This window comes from Nicotiana tomentosiformis, chromosome 8, assembly GCF_000390325.3.
Source record: "Nicotiana tomentosiformis chromosome 8, ASM39032v3, whole genome shotgun sequence".
Lineage (NCBI taxonomy): Eukaryota > Viridiplantae > Streptophyta > Magnoliopsida > Solanales > Solanaceae > Nicotiana > Nicotiana tomentosiformis.
In genome coordinates, this window is record NC_090819.1 from 6,729,153 (window position 1) to 6,750,985 (window position 21,833).

Genomic DNA, 21,833 nt, shown 5'->3' on the forward strand with positions numbered 1-21,833 from the left:
AGCAAGCATATGATGCATGTGTTATCATTGTATATTTCGTAGAACTAATATAATAAATTAAAATGAATATATCCTCTAAAAGTTGAGTGGAAGATAAGGCCAGCCCCGGCCCGGCCCGATGCACAAAGTATGTTGCATTCATCCGGGATCTCGGGAAGGATCGCATCCTAAAGAGTTTGATGTAGATAACCTACCATGTTGCAAGTATTAGTGATTGTTTTCACATCTCGAACCACAAAAAAAAATAAAAAAATAAAGCTTATCTACGAAAAAAGTGCAGAAGACTTAAGAAATTTAACAAGCTTGCCTGCTAAAAAAAGACCTCTTATTATATTATAATACTCCACTTCTCCTATATTATCTGCTATTTTTTCTAAACAATTTGGTCGATGTTTAAGTAATATTTAAAGATTGTAGAAGAAAGAATATATTTTAAAATATGTCGGTAACTCAAAGAAAATTGATTAAAATTTTATCTAGGCCGAAGTATGACATAGTTAAGTCTTGAAAAAAAAAAAAGGAACGGTAATGTTTATTTTGGGATAAATATGGGTGAAATACAATTATGATGTTTAAGATATTTTTTACTCCTATTTAAGGGGAGACAGAATCAAATTCTTCCACTTTTTATGACTTCTCGTTAATGGAATTAGTCTTTTTCTTATTTCCTTAAACATTTCAATTTGAATTTTGAAGGCACATTATAAGTTTAGCAAACTTTTTATAGAAAAGAGAAGTCAAACTCTTTGTGTTAAGTAGTTAGGTTCTGAATTTGAATTTTAAGGACTCTAAATTCTAATAGCGATATTAAGTATTAATAAGTAGGTTCTGAATTTATTTTTTATACAAATTTAGTGAATATTTTAATATAAATATAGGATTTGGACAGATCCAGGATTTAAACTTTATATGCTCAACATTTAAGGTTCTTAGTATTAAACCCTTTTATTTTTAAACCTATGGATTTAGGCCTATCATTTATTGCAATTGTAGTGAATTTTTACACCTAAGTTTACGTTACGTGGCGAATGTATATTGGGTTTAGATGAACCCGACACTGCAAACCATTTATATAGTGGAAAGTTTAATGAACAAAAGACCTAGAGAGAGAAGAATAGAGACACGGCAGCAGGTTTAGTATAATTCATTTCTTGATTAATTTTGTTTCACATAAACTACAATTAATTATGCATGGGAATGCATGATATAGTTCTCATTTAATTTATCTTCATAGTTATTCATTTTCAAGCGGTACTCTTTTCATTAGTTTTCTTTAAATGATAAGCGATTCTGCCTTTAATATCACAGCCTTCCCCTCATTTAAATTTGATTAGTATTTCTTTGACGATTTATTCCTTATATTGGTTATGGTTTTTGTAACATATAGGTTACGGGTTCGAGCCGTGAAATCAGCCACTGATGCTTGCATTAGAGGCTGCCTACATCACACCCCTTGGGGTGCGGCCCTTTCTCGAACCCTTCGTGAACGCGGAATGCTTTGGGCATCGGGCTGCCCATTTTTTAAATTATTTAAATGGAAACAATGGCATTGGGGTTTTAGAATTTGATGATCGGTCTTTCTTATAGCAGTATTTTTCAGTTTTTATAGTTTCTCTATATCTTTGATGAGAGTTTTGATTGTTATTAGGTTTTGCAAATTACAAGATGTCCCCTGAAGAGAAACCAGGGTTGGAGCACTATGGATATTTAGAGGTATTTTAAATTCACCAAATTAAATCACAAGTATGTTATTTTGACATGAATTTAATACCATGAGAATATACGCAAAATTGCAGGGAGGGATTAAATATCGCCCGATATTTTTTACACGAAATATATACATTATTAAATTTTAATAAAATTGTTGCTATGAGACCAGACGGTCACGGGTTCGAGCTGTGGAAGCAGCCTCTTGTAGAATGCAGGGTAAGGTTGCGTACAATAGACCCCTGTGGTCCAGCCCTTTCCCGGACACCGTGCATAACGGGAATTTAGTGCATCGGGTTGCTCTTACTAAATTTTAATAAATGACTTATAGTTCACGGGTTCGAGCTGTGGAAGCAGCCACTAATGCTTGCATTAGGGTAGGTTGTCTACATCACACCTCCTGGGATGCGACCCTTCCCCGGACCTTGTATGAATATAGGATATTTTATGCACCTGACTGCCCTTTTTTATTAAGTTCTGAACTTACAATTTCAAAAGTATGATCGGTTCAGTAGTAAGAACCCAATGGTTGAACCGTCAAATTTAAATTCTGAGTTCGCCTCTGATATACATACTGAATTTTGATGAGCAAATTTCTCTACTTAGAAATCTAAACTTTGATTCTCAGTCCATGTCAGTCTTGGAAAGGGACATGCCTCGAGCAAGTGATCTTCTTTTATCAGTTTCAATGTGTGCTGAAGTATATAAAGGCAAAATTGTTGATCTTGCTTTAGCAGCAAGTGAAGAGCTAAAACAAATGGCTCAAGAACAAGAACCATTATGGCTATTTGATACCAACAAGCAAACTGAGATTCTCAATGAAGCAGAATATAAGCGACGATTCGTCCATCTTGATCCTACATTAGAGGAAATAATCAAAGTCATTACAAGAGGAGGGCCTATTGACATACCAAATCTTAATGGAAATGTTGATGACACAAGTGAAAATGCACAAATGTCAATGTTAGAAATGGAAAATTCAGCAATGCCCTCTGAAATTGAAGCATCAAGAGCTATTGGGATTGTCCTTGTGGATCCAATCAACCTTGTGAATATGTTGATGGATGTTGTAAGTTATAGATACATAGAACTAGTATTATAATATGTTGCACGGACTCTCCAAAATGTAGCCAGGTGCGTGTCGGATCCTCCAAAAGTAGTGCATTTTTGGAGGATCCGACGAGGGTCCGGCAACATTTTTGAAAGTTCGTGCAATATAGCTGTTTTAACCTTACTATTCTGAGTTATGTCAATAAATTGAAAATATGATACTTAATTGTTATGAAAGCAGGAGCAGTGGTCATGTGTGTTCTCCAACATTGTCTCAAAAGCAACAAATCTTGGACTTCTAATGACAGGAGAAGATGGAAATCCTAATGGAGCCTTGCAAGTGGTAAGCTAAAGCACTTAGTCTAATCTTGTTGAGCTACAAAGCCATTTTGAATTCTGCTACAATTTTCTAGCTATACATTTGGTAGGCATAGGTTTCATCATATAGGAGCCACATACAAATCTAGACATTTGAATTAGGGGAGGGGGAATGTGGCCAAATGTTTTTATGACGCCGGTGCTCGGGCCAGGTTGGCGCACCTCGACTATTCAAGGTACTTGGTAGTTGGTAATTCTACCCACCGAGGATTAGGTAGATGTGAAGAAATTACTTAGTATTTTTTGTCTCTGGTGAGATTTGAACTCTAGTCTGCCAAGATTTTCATCCACTTCATTGACTACTAGTTCACACCATTGAGCGCAGAATGTGGTCAAACTTTTGAAGTCCGTGGTGTCGTCTTACTTTAAAATCTCATGTTCTTGTTATATCAGTGAACACTAGAGTTTCTGGTGTATGTAAGCAAATTAAGAGACTGGTTTTTTTTCAGATGACAGCACAATTTCATCTTCCTTCTCCACTAGTTAGGCCCCGGGAGGTCTATTTCGCGAGGTATTCTCGACAACTAGATTTCAACACTTGGCTGGTAACTGATGTCTCCTTGGAGAGTATTTTTCCAAATCCATTAGTCCAATGTCAAAGAAGACCATCAGGATGTCTAATTCAAGGGCTTCAAACTGGACTATCATTGGTAAAGCAAAATACAGCTTACTGATCCAAATCAGCTATTATTCTTAACAAGATTTCGGTTCCTAGTTAGTACATTAATTGTTAGGATCATCGTGTGTTAATTTTAGGTTACTTGGGTGGAGCATAATGTAGTATGCAATGGTTTGGTTCCCCAAATGTTCAGGCAGATACTTAAATCAGGTGTTGCATCCAGTGCAAAGCGCTGGATGCTGACCATGGAGAGACATTATGACAGAAATGCAACTGTGAAGAAACAGCATGATCAACCATTGGAACAACCCTTGCAAGACAATAGTAAGCTTGTTTGCTTTTTCTCAAAATTAAACTGTATGATCCTAGTCGTCGTCATTTTCATTCGGAAAAAGGATAAAAATACCTCTTTACTATTAAAAAAATATCTTAATTTGTTCTCCGTTATACTTTAGAGTCATTCAAACTTGTACATGTTAGCAAATCGTTTCGTATTTGCCCTTGATCCGAACAGATCTCCAAGGTTCGGAGGAAAATGTTAACCTTACTCGGCCTTGGTGGATAGAGTTACCTGATACGTGTTGTTAGTAGAAGGTAGCATGTATGCTGTGGAATTAGTCGAAGTGCGCGCAAGCTGGCCCGACACCATGGTTATCAAAAAAATTGAAAACTTTTTTCCTGCAGTATATTGATGTATAGAATCCAATATGTCCACACTGGAGCTCCGTTAAAGCCAAGGGCAAATACAAGACGATTTGCTAACTATGAGAAAGCACGGGAGAAAATATATTATTGATATTAGATGTTTAAATACAATACAAGAGGTCCCTATTTATAGTTATACACTACAAGGAGATATTACTCCTCTTCCAATATGGGACAAGACTACACTATACATATCTGTAAACTAACACTCCCCCTCAAGCCGGTGCATACACATCATATGTACCGAGCTTGTTACATATGTAGCTAATACGAGAACCAGTAAGAAACTTAGTAAAAATATCTGCTAGTTGATCATTCGACTTTACAAACTTTGTAACAATATCTCCTGAAAGTATTTTTTCTCTGACAAAGTGACAGTCAATGTGTTTAGTCCTCTCATGGAACACCGGATTTGATGCAATATGAAGAGCAGCTTGGTTATCACACACTAGTTCCATCTTGCTAATTTCTCCGAACTTTAACTCCTTGAGCAACTGCTTGACCCAAACTAACTCACACGTCACCATAGCCATGGCTCGATATTCGGTTTCGGCGCTAGATCGAGCAACTACATTCTGTTTCTTGCTCTTCCACGAGGCCAAGTTAACTCCTACTAGAACACAATATCCAGACGTAGAACGTCTATCAAAAGGTAATCCTGCCCAATCAGCATCTGTGTACCCAACAATCTGCTCGTGGCCTCGATCCTCGAATAGTAATCCTTTGCCTGGAGCTGACTTTATATACCGAAGAATGCAAATAACTGCATCCCAGGGAGAATCCATAAACTGACTTACAACACTCACCGGAAAATAAATGTCAGGTCTAGTTACTGTGAGGTAATTCAATTTGCCAACCAACCTCATATATCTCATAGGGTCTCTAAGAGGATCCCCTGTCCAGGCAGAAGCTTAGCATTCGGATCCATAGGAGAGTCAATAGGTTTGCAACCATCATTCCAGTCTCCTCAAGAATGTCTAAGGCATACTTCAGCTGTTAAATAACAATACCTAAGCTAGACTGAGCAACCTCAATACCTAGAAAATACTTCAATCTATCGAGATCCTTAGTCTGAAAGTGCTGAAAGAGATGTTGCTTCAGATTAGTAATATCATCCTGATCATTGCCAGTAATAACAATATCATCAACATAAACCACTAGATAAATACACAGATTAGGAGCAGAATGCCGATAAAACACAGAGTGATCAGCCTCACTACGAGTCATGCCGAACTCTTGAATAATTGTGCTAAACTTACCAAACCAAGCTCGAGAGGACTGTTTCAAACCATATAGTGACCTGCGCAATCTGCACACACAACCATTAAACTCCCCCTGAGAAACAAAACCAGGTGGTTGCTCCATATAAACTTTTTTCTCAAGATCATCGTGGAGAAAAGCATTCTTAATGTCTAACTGATAAAGAGGCCAATGATGTACGACATCCATAGACAAAAAGAGACGAACAGATGCTACTTTAGCCACGGGAGAGAAAGTATCACTATAATCAAGCTCAAAAATCTAAGTATATCCTTTTGCAACAAGACGAGCCTTAAGCCGATCAACCTGGCCATCCGGGCCGACTTTGACTACATAAACCTAACGACAACCAACAGTAGACTTACCTGCAGGAAGAGTAACAAGCTTCCAAGTGCCACTCGCATGTAAAATAGACATCTCGTCAATCATATCATGTCGCCATCCTAGATGAGATAGTGCCTCACCTGTAAACTTAGGGATAGAAACAATGGACAAAGAAGATATAAAAGCATAATAAGGTAACGACAGGCGATGATAACTTAAACCGACATAGTGGAAATTACGATTAAGTGTGGATCGTACACCTTTGCGGAGTGTAATTGGTTGACTAAGAGGAGACAAGTCCGCAGTAGGTGCAGAATCTGATGCGGGGCGTGAATCACCTGGGCATGATGCTGGATGTGGACGACGATGATAAGTCAAGAGTGGTGGAGCTGCAGAAAGTTGAACTGGATTATGTGGAGGAACTAGAGCTATAGGTGGTGGAGTTACAACTGGAGTTGTAGGTGGTGGAACTGGAGCTATAGGTGGTGGAGCTATAACTGGAGTTGTAGGTGGTGGAGCTAGAGTGACTGAATCTCCAAAAGATGAAACTGGTAGTACCTCAGAAATATCTAAGTGATGACCTGAACCTGTAAAATATGATTGGGTTTCAAAGAAGGTAACATCAGCGGACATAAGGTACCGCTGGAGGTCAGAAAAGTAGCATCTATACCCCTTTTATATTTTTGAGAAACCCAGAAATACGCACTTAAGAGCACGAGGAGCTAACTTATTTGTTCCTAGAGTAAGGTTATGGATAAAATAAGTGCTTCCAAAGATACAGGGTGGAAGAGAGAACAAAGGTAAGTGGGAAAACATGACAGAGAATGGAACTTGGTTCTGGATAGCTGAAGATAGCATACAATAATAAGATAGCAAGATGTAAGAACTGCATCCCCCGAAAAATACAACGGAGTATGAGATTGTATGAGTAGGGTACGAGTAGTTTCAATAAGATGTCTATTCTTTCTTTCATCTACCCAATTTTGTTGAGATGTGTACGGACAAGATGTTTGATGAATAATTCCATAAGATTTTATAAACTGCTGAAATGGGGAAGACAAATACTCTCGGGCAATATCACTACGAAATGTGCGAATAGAAACTTCAAATTGATTTTGAATTTCAGCGTGGAAGGTCTGAAAAATAGAAAACAGCTCAGATCGATTTTTTATCAAAAATATCCAAGTGCACCTCGAATAATCATCAATGAAACTGACAAAGTAGCGGAATCCCAAGGTGGAACTGACCCGACTAGGACCCCAAACATCTGAATGGACTAAAATAAAAGGTGACTCTACTCGATTATCAAGACGCCGAGGGAAATGTGAGCGAGTATGCTTACCGAGCAGACATAACTCACACTCTAGAGCTGACAAGTGAGATAAACCAGATACCATTTTATGAAGTTTTTACAAACTGGGATGTCCCAACCGTTTATGTAATAAATCTGGTGAATCAGTAATACAGGACAAGTTGTAGAAGGAAGACAAGATGTGAGTCCATGTGATTTAGCAAGGATAAGGTAATAAAGTCCATTTGATTCATACCCGGTACCAATGATCTATCCCGTACTGCATTCCTGTATAAAAACATGGTCATTAAGAAATAAAACGGCACATTTAAGTGATTTGGCTAAGCGACTAACAGCTATAAGATTAAAAGAACTATTGGGAACATAAAGGACTGAATCTAAAGGTAAGGAAGGAAGTGGGCTTGCTTGACCTATTGCAGTTACCATGGTTTGAGACTCATTCGCCATTGTGACATTTGGAAGAGATTGAGAATATGAAATAGTAGTGAAAAAAGATTTGTTACCAAATATATGAGCTGATGCACCTGAATCAATGACCCAAGACTCAGAGGATGAAGTATGGGAGAAATAAGTCACGCTATTACCTGTTTAAACAACAGAAGCTATCTCAGAAGATGTCTGCTTACATGCTTTGTACTGAAGGAACTCAATATAATCTGCTAAAGAAACCATTCGACTATTCAAAGCATCGGTTCTCATATCGCTACGAGATGTCTGCTTACATGCTTTGTACTGAAGGAACTCAATATAATCTGCTAAAGAAACCATCCGACTATTCAAAGCATTGGTTCTCATGTCGCTACAATTTGTAGTAGTAGGGTTAACTTGAAATAGTGAAAATAAGTAACTCCTGTGAGAAAACTGAAGAAATAGCTTAAAAAACACTGTTTACAACAGGAAAACAGAACACTGTTCACGCTGGAAATACTGTAGCTCGCCGGAATCTACTGTAGCTGACGGAAAAACTCAAAGTGGTCGGAATGAAACAAAACCAGTGAGGGTAGGATCGGAATTACCAGGCGATCCTACTATTCAACTGGAACTTTTTCAAAATCTGGCCGGAACAGTGTTCACGCTCCGGCGCGTGGGTCAGATCTCGCCGGAAAAATTTTCTTTTCCCGGCACGTGAGGGCGTGTAGACGTGTGTTTTCCGGTGGGGTTGACTGGGGTTTGGTCGCCGGAGCTTGAGGAGTCTTGTAGTGGTGTTGGTTTTTGCACAACACCAACAGAAAGTGATTTGCTTACGGACAACCTTTTAAGTCGCCGGAAAATAGCACGGCGAAGAGGTCTTTCTTTCCGGAAGTCGCTGGAATGATACACAGTGACAGATTTCTCACTAATGCTCTGATACCATGTGAGAAAGCACGGGAGAAAATATATTATTGATATTAGATGTTTAAATACAATACAAGAGGTCTTTATTTATAGCTATACATTATAAGGAGATATTACTGCTCTTCCAATGTGGGACAAGACTACACTATACATACTGTAAACTAATACTAACGACCAAGGGTATGAATGACCCTGAAGTATAACGGATAGTATAATTAAGATATTTCATCCAGGGAGATGGGGAGATAGACGGGGATGTCACGCACCGTATCGGGGTGGGGTGGGGTGGATGAAATGGAGGTTAGCGTCCGGAGTCCTGTGTGACAAGAATGTACCACCGAAACTTAAAGGTAAGTTCTACAGAGCGGTGGTTAAACCGGCCATGTGGTATGGGGCTGAGTTTTGGCCACTCAAGATTTCACATATCCAGAAGATGAAAGTAGCAGAAATGAGGATGTTTAGATGGATGTGCGGGCACACTAGGATGGATAAGATTAGGAATGAGGATATTCGGGTGAGGGTGGGCGTGGCTCTCGTGGATGACAAGATGCGGGAGGCGAGGCTTAGGTGGTTCGGGTATGTGCGGAGGAGGAGCCAAGATGCTCCGGTTATGAGGTGTGAGCGTTTGGCTCTGGCAGTTACGAGAAGAGGTAGAGGGCAGCATAAGAAGTACTGGGGCGAGGTGATCAGGCAGGACATGGCGCAACTTCAGATTTCCAAGGACATGGCCCTTGATAGGAAGGTACGGAGGTCGAGCATTAGGATTGTAGGTTAGGGGGTAGTCGAGCATTTCTCTTCGCTGCGTCGGCTAGTCTGATAGTGTTTCGTCTAGGACTGCTAGCGGTTTTTGTTGTGTTTCACTTTTTTTTTTTTTTTTCCATATTTTGGCCTTTCCATTTATTTGTTGTATTTTACGATGCTGATACTATTTTTCTGGTTTCTGTTGGGGTTACGAATCTATTGTCTCTGAGCTGAGGGTCTCCCGGAAACAGTCTCTCTATTCCTTCGGGGTAGGGGTAAGGTTTGCGTACATTATACCCTCCCCGGACCCCATTAGTGGGATTCTACTGGGTTGTTGATGTTGTTGTATATAGTGAATAGGTAAAGTTGACCTTTCCCTTGTCATTCATCGATGTCTAAAACTCTAAAGGAATACATATAGTCTATTATGTAAAGAGAAAACTAGCTTTAGTACTGATCATCGGCTATTCTTGTGTTTATCTTTATATTCTAGACATAGAAGAAGGAAGGAAGAATTTAATGAAGTTGGCAGAACGGATGGTGAGAAGTTATAATGCTATTTTTAGCTCATGCAATGAAAACCAGTGGATGCCCTTAAGGATACAAGGTGGTGGGAATAACTTCGCGAAAACAAGCTTGAATTTAGATGCTCGAGGAACCCCTCGTGGTGTTGCAGTAACGATTTCAACGTCTGTGTGGCTACCGATCCCACAGAAAGACGTTTTTGAGTTCCTTCGAGCAGGCGAAAATCGCTGCAAGGTAATCTGCTACATAGAACTCTTCAACATTTAGCCATGCTAGTACATTAGTAGTGTACAACAACAACAACAACATACCCAGTAATATCCCACACCCTGAGGTCTGGGGAGGGTAGTGTGTACGCAGACCTTACCCCTACCTTGTGAGGATAGAGAGGTTGTTTCCAATTAGTACATTAGTAGTGTGTTTTTGTTATATTCTTAGAGCAGATTCACTTTTCTTTTTCTCTTTGCACCAGTTTTAGGTTCAATGATACAAATATATAGAGGGGAATGTTGGGGAGGGTGAGTTTAGGATTCAACTGTCGAGACGCCTTTGGGAGTAAAGCCTTCTTAGTTGATAGAGTTTATTCCATTTAATTAAAACTCCACTTATTACATCCATCTTCAGTGCTGCAATCTGTATTCTGAACTGATGCCATTTTTCATTGCTACCACATATTGTTGTAGTGGGATTTACTCTCCATTGGGTGTATGACTCGCGATGAACTACATATTTCTTCAGCACGAGACCCTGCAAACTCTGTTTCACTAGTCATGGTAGAGGTATGTCAATTTAATAACTTGTACTCCGTAAGTAGTACGTTTTGATTTTAATTTCTTATTTTATTTTACAAAGGTGGTGTCGAGCCAGCTTTCATGTCCATTGGGTACCTACTACCTCCCATAAACACAGGAGGGTAATTATGCCTACCAAGACTTAGGTAGAAGGGAAAACTCACCTAATATTTTTTTATTTAGAATTCTACAAGGAATGAAGTTGAGACATATGTTGCGCGGACTCCCGTGTCGAATCCTCCAAAAATGCACTATTTTTGGAGGATCAGAAATGCTCCCGAGGACATTTTTGGAGAGACCGGACAGCAAGGTTGATACATAACATAATTAAGCAATTAAAAGTGTACTATCTAACAGCTTAAGCTTCTAGATGAGATGGTCGCACGCTTCAACATGGTATTAGAGCAGACAGAGGTTCTGTGTCCAAATCTCACCGTCACCAGAGGCGTATGTAGTGTTATAGTACCGGGTTCATCTGAACCCAGTACTTTTGACGTAGAGCAAAAAATTAGTGTAAAAATTCACTAAAATTGCAACACATAATGGGTCTCAACCCATAACTTTATAAATATAATTGGTTCGGTACTAAGAACCTTAAATATTTAACTCACTGTGTTTAAATCCTGAATCCGCCTCTGACTGTCACCCAAAAAGCAAAAACATATTTCCAAGTGTAATAAGCCAACACGTGACGACTGTGTTGAGAATTCTCTCTGACGGTCACACATTTCAACAGTTTCTAACAGTTTTCTTGATTAATAGCCTCCCAATGGAAGAGAAGACAAATCAGAAATGTTTTACCTCCAAGAAAGCTTCACAGATTCAACAGTAATGTACATAATTTATGCACCAGTTGATGCCTCAGCTGTGCAGCATATTATGGAAGGTAAATACTCAGATGATGTAGTAATGTTGGCTTCAGGATTTGCTATCCTCCCTTTCTCTCCTGAAAAAACAAACTTTCCAGAGGATATTCTTACTGGTGGAAGTGTTCTAACCATAGCATTTCAGTTGATGGATGAAGAACTATCAACGCCGGAGTATCTTCCCCCACACTCGGTGTTTACAGCAAACAAACTCATATCTGAAACAGTTTCCCTAATCAAGGATTCATTGTTGTTCAACTCTGTATGTTGAAACATTTATTTTGTTCCTTAATATTCTTCTTTACTGAGATGAGAAGATGTTTGGCATCTAGAGAAACTATGCCAAGACTGTCATTTCCCTTGCTTTTTTTTCCTCCTATTAAATAGAGAATAGAGAACATTAAGATTCATGTTTAGTGATCGAAATTGTAATTTTTTTCAAATGTTTTTCAAGTATGACAGTCCCCTGCAAAATAAATTACCAATATAAGCTGCATTATATTTGGAAAAAGCTGATTACTCTGTTTTCTGGTTTTTTGAGTGATATTTGGTGGATTTGATCATTCCAAGGCCAGGCTACAGTTTAACTCCTCTAGATATATATGATATTTAAAAGACGAATAACTTTGTATAGGAATGAAATAAACTTGATGTCTATGGATAATATCAAAACGAATTTGGATTTATAAAATAGCTGGTCGAAGAAATATATACGTAAAGGCTAGTTTTCAGACTGGTAATTCAAAAATAGACAGCATTTGCAAAGTCATTGAAAAATAATCACTATTTTACTGCAATACGGACCGATCCAGCATAATATACTGGAGATTGGTGCACCCTTCCAGCATATTATGCTGGAACTCCAACACGCGGAAAGTTCCAGCATAATATACTGGAGATTGGAGCACCTGTGTATGAACTTCCAGCATATTATGCTGGACCGGTATATTATACTGAAACTCTAGCATATTATACTGGAGTTCCAATATATTATACTGGAACTCCAGCATAATATACTGGAGTTCCAGTATAATTAGTATAATATGCTAGAGTTCCAGTATATTAATTTTCGTTCAGATTTATCTTTACATGAAAAGTGGCAAAATTTCGATTATTTTTGAAACTGTGGCTATTTTTCAATTACCACTTGTAAATCTAGCTATTTTTTAATTTATCCCAATATACACGGACTGGTTCGTTTCATTCGTTCATTGGACCAAAAGCTTCTAACGCTGATAATAATTTCTCAGCACCCAGAAAGTAAAAAAGGCAGAAAACCAAATCATACACAAGAGAATAGATTAATGTACATTTGATCTAATGCGCCAGCATAAAGCAAAACCACCCCTCTTATCAAAAAATGTTAGCCCGGTGAACTAAGCTCCCGCTATGCACAGAGTCCAGGGAAGGGTCGGGGCACATTGCCTGATGTAGAAAACTGGAACAAATGGATTTCTTTACATATTTGCTCTAACACTTTGTTCTTTATCTTCTGTTAGCATTACTCACCCAGATTGTGTAGTGAATGACGAGCAATTCCAGACGATACACTATCTTCCAGGAAGAATATCAGTAAATGAGTAATCATGGGGAGGACCTGCGTTTCATTTTTTGTACCTCATTAATAACAATTCAAGCTGTCTTCGTTGAAAAATAAAATTCAGATAACATTAAGTTACAGTCAGCTTACCTTCTTGTTCACCTAAAATGTAAAACGGAACATGGGAAATCATTTTAGTTCCCCCTTCACTCCAATTCACAGTGCCAGGTTTCTGCATCCCTTTACTTGGAGATTCACATGGTCCCAAGATAGACAAACATATAGCAGGTTCATTCATCAGACCCAAATAATCACGTGCACGCCTCCAGACTCTTGCATCTGAGATCCGAGAACGTGCAACCTGTCAATCAGATTGACAAATTAAGCATAATAACCCAAAATCTGAGACATTTACCATCATATCAACTGCTGCCACGAAATACTTTCTCTAAAAGGTGATCGCTGTAAACTGCCACAATAAAAGCTAGATACACTAACCTTTGCCAAGGATACACGGGCCCTGGGCAAAAGCTCACGGTGATATGTGGCAAGCTTGGCAATGGCTGTCACAACGAAACACAATAATCTTGATTGTGATGATTTTCTGAATTTTGCAGTATTAGACCCAAGAGCTGATTCACGCAGACCCAGACGGCTTATCAGCAAAAGAAAAACATAAGACTCAGTAAAGAGTGGCATCTCAAAATGAATCTCTGATGTTGTGCAAAGCAGTCAATAACAGTCTACCTTGAAGAAAGGTTTTCATACAAAAGTAATTCCAAGCTCTCAAAGAGTTCGCGAGCGGCATCTTTGTGGGCTTCACCACCACCTCCATGCTCCCCAATTACCCAGCATAATTGTAATGCCAATTCAGTCTGAGAACAGTTAACCTTCAGTCAGTTCTTTCAGGTTAAATGAGATAGAGATATATGCCTTATTGTGACTTTGGAAAGAAGGTCCAGTCACCTTTGTCGGACTATCATAAGCTTCTCCAAGTCTGTCCACTATAGGCTTCTGCACAAACATAGGGGTGGCTAAAAGTACACCAAATCAAGGAAAACAGGGAAGGTAAAGAGGAAAGAGAGGGGATTGCGGGTCTTATGATTCATTGAGAAAAACTCAAATATAAAAAAGTTATGAGATGAGATATGGGCAAAATAAAATACACGAAGGTGCGCAAGTCATGCAGAAATGCACTTCATTACCATTCTAACCAATTACGACTTTGAATTACTATACAAGATCAAAGTGACGACTTGCTAGGTATAATTAAGACCAATACCTTCAGAAGTGCAATGAAACTAGGAGATCGATTAAAGGCTGCAAGCATGAGCTCTAAGATCCTCTTTTGAACCTACAAATATGAGTTGGAATGTATCACCAACTAAAATTCCAAGTACACTCAAACAGTTAAAAGCACTACTATGATACTGTGCAAAGGTGGCATCCACTCAAAGGGTCCCAGCATTAGGAGAGGGATCCTCCTGTAAAAGATGAACCATAACTATTCTATTAAAAAATGCTCCTTCTTTCCTAAATTTTTTTTGTATCCGCCAAATTCTCGTCCTTCTAAAACTCTACAAAAGTTCGTTGCACGGATATCATTCAGTTTTGAGTATAAACTTCAATGCCTTGAAACAATTCTTAGATTCAAAAGAAAGCAAACTTCATTTTTCAACATTCATGAAAATGCATGAAGAAAAAGAAGCAGGCAATCTGCTCCACTGGAAAGGAGCCATTCATATCTCTGCTCTACAGAAAGGGACCACTAATCCAAGTACTTTTTTTAGAAGACTAATCCAAGTACCTTTAAAACCACAAAGCTATAAAAAAATGATAATGATAATTTATGGAACTACAATAGGAAATTTCTCCATAGAATATTGCATAATCAACATGATGCTACAATTTGAGAAGGCAACCTTCAATTTATCTACACGAACTTAGATACCTCGTACAAGAATAGCTTGTCTGGAAATAAATTGGAATATCTTGCCATAAGTAGGGGAACCAGAGCACATATTAGAGCTGCAACAGAAACATTATGAATCAAACTCTTCATAGAGCTGCTTCCTTGTTTATCAAGAGAAAAAGCCCTCCTGCATAAAATGGATGAACTTACAATCACTGACTTCATGGATCACTGTAGCAATATACATATCAAGCAGCCGAGGCGTCATTCTCAGTGCTTGTTTCAGTCTATCAGACATAGGCGAGCTAACTGCTGCTTGTAGAGCCGCAGCCACTGCAGGAGAAGCCCAGTGGCGTTCCTAATGATTAAGAGAACCGTGAAAGAGATAAATTAGAAAAACTTGGTAAGAAAACAAACTATAGGATGATCTAGTAGAATATATCATCAAAGAGAGCATCAGAATGAGCATGAATTAATATTTTGGAAGTGAAACGTAGTTATTTGCACTTTTTGAAGCAAAATAAATGCTAGCGGTTTTACTTGGACGTCTAATCTCTCTGTTTACAGCATGCAACCCTGCAGCAATTTAGAGTTTCTAAGACATAGAAAAGATCATACAGCTAGACCATCGTTCTCATCCTTGAGAAGCTCAAGAAAGAACGGATCAGCTACTGCCATAGTGGTGCTATCCTCAGATTCAGAGTCGACCCCTCCATCTCCTATGGTTGATCCAGTATACGCTTCATCCATGAGTGCTAGCAACATCTGTTACCAAGAGGAATCTCCTCAATCATATCCACAATACTGAAATTTCAGTAATCTATCATTCAGAATAGTAAATAATAACCTCAGGAGCTGTACTCTTCTGTATCGAAGCTATGCTACTGCCCACCAGTGATCCTGAACTTTTCTCCACCTTTTCCAGTGCCACAACCAATACTGCCAAAGATGAAGAGAAGGTCTTATACTCTCATAGAAAGAGGAACAACTAGAATAAACCAATAATGGATCTTTGCCGCTACTTGATAGAACAACAGCTTAAAGTACAAAAGTACAAACCTTTTTCTGTTTTTAGCTTTTGTTCAAAAATCACTTTGCAAGCATCAAGCATAAGTTGTTATTGAACAATTCAAAGTGTAAAATCAGAACCCATTGCCAATGAACCAAGGTTGACGCCTTTTAGGGATAGAGGGAGGGGACCACTTATTAAGGTAAGTAAAAGTGTATAATGGTCATTGTTGTTCAGTTCATAGAATTCATGTATAACCCCTGATCTTATTGTTTTACTTTTTTCTCATTTGGGGTGAGGATGAGCAAAAAAGCCATAAAGTAACACTCACTAGGCAAGTCTATGATTGATGGAAAAAGTGGAAGAAATGACCCCTGGGAAATCAAACCAGGAAATAGTCTAAGAAATGCTTTTTCCAATCTGCATGGATGATCAAAAGTATTTGTAAGTGTCGTTCCATAAATAACAATAGGAGAATTAGGTCTACCATACTTTATAAGTACCACATAAAGCAAATTTTGTTAGCCATTGGACTAAACAAAAAAATAAAATAAAATAAAATAAAACAATGCTTAGGAGAAACTAGCTGAGAAAAGGAGCTATACATTATCCTCTCCACTTTTAGCCCAGCATAGCTACACCAAATAGTCCAAATATATGAGACATAAAATGTTGCAAAGTGTCCATTCATGACATGGATTTGCATGCTGGCAAAGTGTAAAGTCCCACAGATTTTAAACCTTAATCTCAATTAAATACGGACTGAAATACGTGATTAAAGTTCAATATACGGGTTAATGAGGTCATATGACAAAGTGAGATGATAGAGGCATAAATGTAAGTGTTTGGGATGCATTGGCAAAGCATTGGACTGGTAGAAGGTCAAAAGATAGCAAAAATTGAAGTTAGGAAATCAAGTAGGGTACTCTTATATATTAAACATTTTTCTTCATATTGCGCCTTTTTCCGGTGAAGCCCACACTTTTAAGTGTGCTTTGTGCTTTAAGCCCCAACAGCGCTTTATCCCTTTCTTGCGTTTTTCGCTTTTCATTTCATTCTATTATCATATAGGCTCCATAGACCTACTATGGGTTTTTGGATATGTCATGGGTACTAATTATGTCATTCATGGATGAAACATTCTTTCTTCATAAGATAAGGCCGATGAGCTAATATTAATCTATGTGCATAATGGTATTACATTTGGCATGTTGCATCATTAATCATAAATGGAACATATGGGATAGATGGTTGACTCGATGGGAGGTAAAGGCATAGGGTGCTAGTTACGCGCTTAGCCAATTTGGGGGCACATGAGAGTACAAACTTTCAAGCAAAACTCTTGCAATCATGGAGCATCCATGATGACAAATAAAAAATGGCAGAATTCGGTTAACTGTATAATTCTACAAATAAGAGAAAGTACAGACACCAAATTTTAGGTTGCATATGGGAGTAATACTCAAGTCCAACATGACAATAGTCAGATGCCTGGACATGTAATTGAGACTTCCTATACTATTATATTTTTCTCAAAATTTAGAAAATTCTTTCTAAATTCAGGAACTCGTATCATTCTTTTGGATACTAGGCACTACTTCTGAACTACCTCTTCTTTCTTTTGGGCACAAACGCGAACTTCAAAAAAAAGAAAATTTGACACTTTTTAGAATATACAAATATTTCAATCCCTTTTATAAAACCAAGTTACATATCAGAAAAGAAGAGAAGACTTCTGCACTAGATTTAGACATTAAGTCGTATTAATAACGTTTTCGAGAGCACTTTTAAGTATATGAGATACTTCCTATACTTTGTTCAGTTTTTCATGACCTGAATATGTTGTTTGTGACGTCAGGACCTACGAATTCGATGGAGCTCTCCTTCATATGTTGTGCTCACAGTTCTTAATGTTCTTTGATAGATTAAATTCATAAATTATCCCGTGTCTTATTCTTCTTGCGCTATTTCCAAAGTTTTTCTGTCTTCTTTTCTGCATCCAACACAAAAATAATGGTCTTGATCGTGTTAGTATCTGATCCTCCTCCATAATAGGCCAAGGGGCAAGCGACCCAGTGCTCAAAATTTAAGAAACTCAGGAAGTTTAGAAGTCTTTGGTTTTGTGGCTGCAACACCAACTCTTGAAGGATGATACTACAATTTAGGAGGCGAAATGGAACTTTTCACTTTTCAGTGCCTTAATGAGCATTGCCATCACAATTATAAATAAAGTGCCCTCTACATGCATTTGAAAGAACAAGCAACAAATTCTACTCTCTGATAATAATAAATGCTACACTCCGCGTAAAACCATGCAGCAACCAATCTGATCCATATTATTTAAATGACATCTTGGTTTCATGTATTGCAATAAAGGAAATTTATTTCAGCAGAATTTTCGAAAAAAAGAAACAAATAAAAAGAAGCTGAAAAAATAAGGATATTGGACCAAATTAGTTTCTCAACATTTCAAAAACAAGGTTTGAGTAGCCAATTATAGAATACAAGAACAAAGAACAAGAAAAAAAAAGGAGTAACATAATCAATCCATTCATAGGCATAATTCTACAAAATTTCCATTTTTTATCTAATAAAATGAGATAACAACCAGACTTACTTCTCCCCATTCCATGCAATTAGCTTCAGCAATAACGGGAAAAACTGCAATGTCATGAGAGATCAGATTTCTAAGTGCATATAAACACCCAAATAAATTAATGGCTAGTGTATTCCATTCTTACAGAAGAGTGTGTATATGCATACAAGGTTCACATTATGCTTGATTTCAAATGATTATAGAGATCAATCAACAATGTCTCAGTCCCAAATTAGTTTGGAGCCAGCTATATGTATCCTTTGTATCTGTGGCGCTCTACTTAGGTCATAATTATTCAAATGACCATAGAGAGGTAAATCCAAAATCAGTTCACCTATAGTACTATGCCAAATGCATTGTAACTGTCACACTGCCATAAGAAGATTATATAAGGAAAGGATGTCCAACATCACTACTGTGGTTCAAATTTAAAGCCCTTCTATTCGAGGAGAATGTTATGATGCTATTTTTTTTTCTTCTTTCTTTTTTGGTTTCCTGGAAAGGGAAGAATCAAAAACATTTCATAGGTACCAAAACGTTTTATGGAAACATCTTTTTGTAAGTAGATTATATGGGAAGATCTTGTCTACAATTAGAAATAATTTGGACTACACTAGCACGACCAAGAGAATAATCAATGCTAGGTTAACTCAAGATGAAGCAGAAGGCTAGTGCATATTAGACAGATAGGGGTGTACAGTAAAGGCCAGCATGATATGCAGGACTCCTATGAATTTGCATGTTTAGCAAAATTATAGCATATATCATATCTAATAGACTATTCAATAGTGTTAGCTGATTCAACCTGTTATCAGGCTACATCAATATGACCATACATCCAGGATCAATCAATGTGTAAAAGCTACAGATGTTCTCTACTAATATGTATAACTGTTACATCTGTTACTAATTACAGAATTTTAAAAGGAGAAGGCGAGAGAATATTCACTTCACCTGCACTGTGTCAAGAAAAAAGAAATTATAGTACAACATGAAGGTATCAAATTCACACTCTTTAAAAGATGCTATTCTACTCTGTTACAATTGATGACTTGAGCATTACACTCCCACAAATTAGAATTAATTTCAGCAACTAAAGCTGAATATGTACCTGGGGAAGTAAAGTAGGGAACGAACTTGAAATTTTTTTCTTGTTTGCATTCAGAAAGCCAAGGGTTGCTTCTGCAACAATAGGGTCTGCAAACTCACTGCAGTAAGCATTAGGGATTGCTTAACAAATCCAAGTAGAGTGATTTATTACTTATGTCTTGTAAAATAGAAATATATCATTCTAGTAAATCAAGAAATGTAAAAATGGAAGCTACACTACTTGAAGCTGATAGCATGAGGTGAACAAATTACAAGGGGAATTTCTAATAGCATACTAATCAACTGAACCACATTCAATTAGGAAGGTGATGAACAACGAATGTATAATATTTGCCGTGCTTTCGCGGTCAGATCGTCTTACATCATATTACCACAATTATGAAAGGCTAGGCGCAAGTGAAAATCTTCAAACTTCTAACAAAGGAAAGGAATGATTCCTTACCGGCTCAAGCATGACTTAAAAAAAGTCCGTAAACTAGGATCAGCGTCATGCAGGACCACATCTCCGAAGTCAAGAAAAAACTGGAGTATAGCCTATATAACAAAAAAAGACATCTTTAGCATTAGCATATACCTTGTCCCAGAAAAAAAAACACAATAATAGAAATAAATGCTTGCTTTTGAAAAATACAGCCATAAAGTGGCCCGAATTTAATCATCGATCAGAATGCCAGGTAAAATTTCTATTATGAAATTAGAATACCATGGATATTAAAGCAATCAGCATGAAACACTTCACATCAAAAAAGGTTCACAACAGCAGTTCAAAACTTCACTTTCACATATTAATGCACCATTTTTGTCCAACCAAAGGGTATATGTCCAAGTGCGCAAACATAAGTATAATGGGAATACAAGTACATATGAGTGCTTGTCAAGTGTAGGTAGACATATTCGTCTTATTTTCTTATTGGTCCATTCCAAAAATATTGTGTAAAATTCTATATTTTGATAAAATTAATTTTAAACTTCCTATTTTATCCTTAAGAGAAGCTTCTCATGCCACACACAATGTTATGGGAAGTTTAAACTACAAGTATCAAAAGTCTTCTAGCCAGCCAGAAGTGTTAAAAGTCCTCATTTTTTCTTAAATTTCGTATCTACTTAAACTATACCGAACAAATTTGAACTGAGGGAGTATCTGAAAAAACTGCCCATTTTCCTCCGAGGTTGCTCGTGACACAGTTATCCGATTAGATAATATTAGAATAGTCCTTTTTAATCTCCCTCGTTGTCCTGCTATTATAAGCTACACCGAAATTAAACTAAATTATTTGATTCAAAACTAGCAGTAAAAATGGAGAAATTTTACCTTCTTCCTACAGAGACAAGTATCTGATAATCGATATATTTAAATAAAAAAAAACTGAAATTTCTAACAATTTCAATTATTAATGTGCAAAGTGCAGTTAGAAATTCACTTCAAATAGACGCAGCATAAAAGTGAAAGCAGGGGGGAAAGAGTACCAATAGAAGAAGGCCATTGGAGGTTTGAGACTGCGAAATCGAAGCAACACATCGCTGAAATATCCTATTTAAATGAGGATAAACCCTAGCGATCAAATCTTCGGATTTCTCACTTATGCATAAATCGCAAAGACTTTTGACCTGAAAATGACAACACAATCAATAAAATCAACTACTACACCTCAATTCCAAATGAGTTAATTTTGTATCAATTGAACAATGCGTGCAACTCTGTGTATGTGTGTGTGTGTGGAAAAAGCGAAAAAAACTGACGGAATTGAGGAGAGAAGGATCGGAGGCGGGGTCGTTAGCGAAATTGGAGTCCCTGGCACTGTGGGATAAGGATCTTAAATGGAAATCAAACTCCTTGTATTTGTCTCCACCGGCCATTTTTTTTGAAGTTGCATCAATGGCTGAATTGCTGCTACTGCTACTGTTATTATGTTGCAGATTAACGGCTTTGTCGTCCACCCTCTTCTTGTTGTTCTTCTTCTACCTGGTTTTTTCTTTTTTAAAACAAAAAAAAATGTTTTTATTATTGATAATTAGGAAATTGTCAACAATAAACAAAATGAAAAACATAGAA

General features: G+C 37.6%; 2 protein-coding genes across 4 annotated transcripts; one reads left to right on the forward strand and one right to left on the reverse strand.

The window, feature by feature from the left end:
- The first annotated feature begins 1,043 nt into the window (after nt 1–1,043).
- Nucleotides 1,044–12,124, forward strand: LOC104121702 (homeobox-leucine zipper protein PROTODERMAL FACTOR 2-like). Of its 3 annotated transcripts, none has more exons than XM_033652962.2 (9): nt 1,044–1,132; nt 1,649–1,713; nt 2,336–2,776; nt 2,996–3,100; nt 3,585–3,785; nt 3,892–4,078; nt 9,925–10,190; nt 10,640–10,735; nt 11,510–12,124. In XM_033652962.2, exons 2-9 carry the CDS (start codon nt 1,666–1,668, stop codon nt 11,882–11,884), a joined length of 1,719 nt encoding a protein of 572 aa, XP_033508853.1. In that variant the 5' UTR covers nt 1,044–1,132; nt 1,649–1,665; the 3' UTR covers nt 11,885–12,124. The 3 variants fall into 3 exon arrangements, with proteins under 3 accessions (XP_033508853.1, XP_009632057.1, XP_033508854.1); XM_009633762.4 differs by having other exon boundaries at nt 1,048–1,132; nt 2,999–3,100; XM_033652963.2 differs by lacking the exon at nt 1,044–1,132 and adding an exon at nt 1,174–1,251.
- Nucleotides 11,291–21,814, reverse strand: LOC104121703 (uncharacterized). The gene is made up of 17 exons (XM_033652964.2): nt 21,521–21,814; nt 21,248–21,388; nt 20,223–20,314; nt 19,782–19,878; nt 18,692–18,735; nt 16,406–16,494; nt 15,913–16,004; nt 15,684–15,830; nt 15,276–15,423; nt 15,105–15,181; nt 14,436–14,507; nt 14,120–14,167; nt 13,901–14,028; nt 13,652–13,808; nt 13,304–13,514; nt 13,123–13,210; nt 11,291–11,989 (listed from the first exon to the last, which is right to left on the reverse strand). The coding sequence occupies exons 1-16, from the start codon at nt 21,635–21,637 to the stop codon at nt 13,164–13,166; spliced, it is 1,707 nt and encodes a 568-aa protein (XP_033508855.1). The 5' UTR covers nt 21,638–21,814; the 3' UTR covers nt 11,291–11,989; nt 13,123–13,163.
- Nucleotides 21,815–21,833: the final 19 nt, after the last annotated feature.